This window comes from Trichechus manatus, unplaced genomic scaffold, assembly GCF_000243295.1.
Source record: "Trichechus manatus latirostris isolate Lorelei unplaced genomic scaffold, TriManLat1.0 scaffold00181, whole genome shotgun sequence".
Classification (NCBI taxonomy): Eukaryota; Metazoa; Chordata; class Mammalia; order Sirenia; family Trichechidae; genus Trichechus; species Trichechus manatus.
This window is the reverse complement of record NW_004444117.1, coordinates 783,463-786,964: the sequence shown is the minus strand read 5'-3', so window position 1 is coordinate 786,964 and position 3,502 is coordinate 783,463. Positions and strand designations below refer to the sequence as shown.

The 3,502-nt window shown below is 37.7% G+C and overlaps 1 protein-coding gene across 1 annotated transcript; it reads left to right on the top strand.

The window, feature by feature from the left end:
• The first annotated feature begins 417 nt into the window (after positions 1–417).
• Positions 418–1,356, top strand: LOC101358095 (olfactory receptor 56-like). The gene has a single exon (XM_004387176.1). The coding sequence runs from the start codon at positions 418–420 to the stop codon at positions 1,354–1,356; it is 939 nt and encodes a 312-aa protein (XP_004387233.1).
• Positions 1,357–3,502: the final 2,146 nt, after the last annotated feature.

Here is a 3,502-nt window from a genome sequence, read left to right as displayed (position 1 = left end):
AAATTTTTCCTCAAAATTTTTACTGAAAAGATGAAAATAATTAACCACACAAAACCAGAAATGACATCGTTTTCTAAAACAGCAAAAAACTGGAAGATAGGGAATTAGAGATTTTACAGTCATAAAAAAGTTATAATTATAGAAGTTTGTCGTAATATGAAAACACCTCTCATAAAGAAAAGTACATTGAATGCATTATATACTACGATCTCCGTGGTTTATAAAGTCCATTAACGCATGGACAAGGATTGGCAATTAGTACAGGAAGAATATTAAGAATTCATTCAAAGGATTATTTTTAATATTTGTCACTGTTGTTATAATATTGTTCTGAAAATAAAATTTAATAACAAACTGCTTCGCTTCTATGAGAATTTTTACAAATCTCTTTCTTTTCTGTTGTCATCACAGAGAGCCATGGGGAGATGGAATGAGACAGAATTCACAGATTTCACCCTCCTAGGCTTCTTCCCAGAGTTTAGACACATCACAGCCATGGTCTCCATCATCCTCCTAATCTTCACGGCCTCCTTCACTGGCAACACTCTTCTGATCCTCCTCATCTGGTTTGATTCCGGGATCCACACTCCCATGTATGTACTGCTTAGTCAGCTCTCCTTAATGGATTTGACTTTGACCTGTAGAATTGTCCCCAAGATGGCGGCCAACTTTTTCTCTGGATGTCAGAGCATCTCATTCCTGGCCTGTGGGACCCAGATTTTCTTCTCCTTGACTGTGGCCATTGCTGAATGCATCCTCATAACTCTCATGTGCTTTGATCGCTATGTAGCCATCTGTAATCCCCTGAGGTACTCGGTCATCATCAGTTCTCGAGTTTGTTTGCAGATGGTTGCCATGTCTTGGGCTGGAGGGGCACTTACTTCCCTGGGCCACACTGTGTTCACCTTGCATTTCCACATCTGCAGCCCCAGAAAGATCCCCCACTTTTTCTGTGAAGTCATGGCTGTCCTTACGATTGTCTGTGAGGACATCTCAGCCTATGAGAAGGCAGTGGTGGTGACAAGTGTCCTAGTTCTGCTGCTGCCCTTATCACTCATCTTGTTGTCTTATGCTCTCATCTTCCTTGCTGTCCTCCGAATGAACTTCCCAGAAGGCAGGGACAAGGCTCTGGCCACCTGCTCCTCTCACCTCTGTGTGGTGGGTCTCTATTTTGATCCAGGTATGTGCATTTACATGAGACCCGGTGCTGCCAAGACTCCAAAGCTGAATCAGGGTCTCCTTCTGTTTGGTACAGTTCTTACCCCTCTCCTGAACCCCCTTGTCTACAGCCTCAGGAACAAGGAAGTTCTAAGTGCACTGAAAAAGTTGATAGACTGGTGTCAGTCCTCCAGGTAGAGGGTAGAAATACCATCTGCTACAGACAATATGGAGACGCACCAGCAGAGGGACAAGCTGTCAACTAATAAACAACATCTGTGAGGGCCTAGAAAAGTCAACTAATCTTACCTACATTTTTTTCTTCATCTGTAGAAAAATGTTTAAACCTATTTTTTCTTTCCGTTCTGGAATTTTAAACTAATTGTTTTAGAAGCCACACTGTTGAAAGACAGGGACTATATCTATCGATCCTCTCTACCATTCTTACTTAATGGTCATGGATACTTTAATATGTAACAAGCTTCACATTGGTTCTATGAGAGAAGGACAGACTTTGTCTGCACCCCTAACATTGATAACATTACCTAGCACAAAGAAAGTACCTCAGAAGGATCCATTGGTTAAATGAAAAGGAATAATGATAGATTGTTGAGAATCAAGTGAGTTTGCAGTGTTGTTTTGTTCTACATAAGAGGATGTTAATTCCTCTTAATCCTATAAAAGTGCAAACTCCAGTCTGTGTCAGTGTTTCCAAAGAGTGAGTCTCTGATCACTTGAATTAGAATCACTTGTAAGTTTTGCTAAACATATAGTTCTGTGCCCATCCTGGATCTACAGAATCAGAATCCACGGACGAGGGGCTCAGGAATCTGTCTGACAGACATTCCAATGATTCTCAGGTGTACCAAACATGGGAGCCCCTGATCTGTTTATTGACTTAGTTACTTCTCTAGATCAGCCTTAAAAAATAATTTACCACTCTTAAAGTTTCTTTATTTCTTTATAATGTAGGATGGGTTAAGGTAGTTAGCAAAAACTAATGATATTACTTTCAGAAATAGTAGGGAATAAAGTTTTATTTATGTTTGGAATAAAGTCCCTGGGTGGCACAAACGGTTAAGCATTTAGCTACTAATTGAAAGGTTGGTGGTTCAAACATCTTCCAGGAGTGCCTTGGAAGAAAGTCCTGGTGATCTGCTTCCAAACAGTCACAGCCATGAAAACCCTAATGAGCACCTGGGGTCACTATGAGTTGGAATCAATATTCTATAATTGAGAAGTTTTAAGCACACAGAAATGAGTAAATAGAATAGTAAAAAAAAAAAAAGGGGACTAAATGATAATAATAAAAGTATGAATCACTTAAAATATTTACAACATAAAATAAAATTTTAGGCAGGATACATTATAGTTGTTTCCAAAATGTTGCTACGTGTACAAAAATTTAATATATTCTATATAGATACATAGAACAGTAGGAACTAATTAAATGTGCTTTTTAATGACTGAATGAATAACAGAAATAGAAGCCAGTTTTTCAGTGAATAGGAAACACTCAAAAGGGCCACTAACATCTTCACCCTCACTGTCTCAAAAGCTGTCAACTGGACATTTTATTATGCAGACACAAATGCTTAAGTTTTGGAAAACATGATGATCTTGATGTCAAGATTCAAGCATGATAGCAGTATTAAAACTAGCCCCTCCAGAATTTCTAGAATAATGACTTATGTTTGGGGGAATCTAGTTTAAGGAGCGACCCTTGAAACTTCTCTTAAAACTTTGCCAGCATACTACTTTAATGAAGAATGAAAATTATCTTTCAGCCATCTCAAATAATGTGGAGTGTGGGAAGAGGTATTAATGTATACCATGGGACTTTCACCACCCACACTTGGTGGCGTCACAATATTCTGGCTCACTAAGGAGGAATTACAGATAAGACTTTGTTTAGAAGATGACACTAGAAAAAAGGAAAGAATAATTAATGAGGAAAGATAGTTCTAGCTGAAGGGTTTCAGTTTAAACAATTTGTTCATAAGCATGTTACTTAAGTTAGACAGTTTTAATAAAGAATTCTATTTTTATATGAAAGTCATAGCAATGAACATTTTAATATTGTGAAGATCTCTGCAAAGTGTTATTAAGATGGCTGTAACGGAAGACGCCTGTCTTATACTTCAGATCATGTACTTGTGGAGGAGTATCTTTTCATAAGATGAGTTATGAAAAGTGAGTTGAGGAGGGACCATTAAATTTTTAAAAAGTGAATACATAATCATTCAAGAGAAACATGATTCCATCCTAATAGAATCGTGGTTCTTTGGCTTTGTTTCATTCTTTTAATTTTAATTATATTTATCTACTTTAACAATTGTACTGC

What these genes read in the sequence shown, in the direction of transcription:
- LOC101358095 (XM_004387176.1), top strand. Translation starts at nt 418, where the DNA reads ATGGGGAGATGGAATGAGACAGAATTCACAGATTTCACCCTCCTAGGC.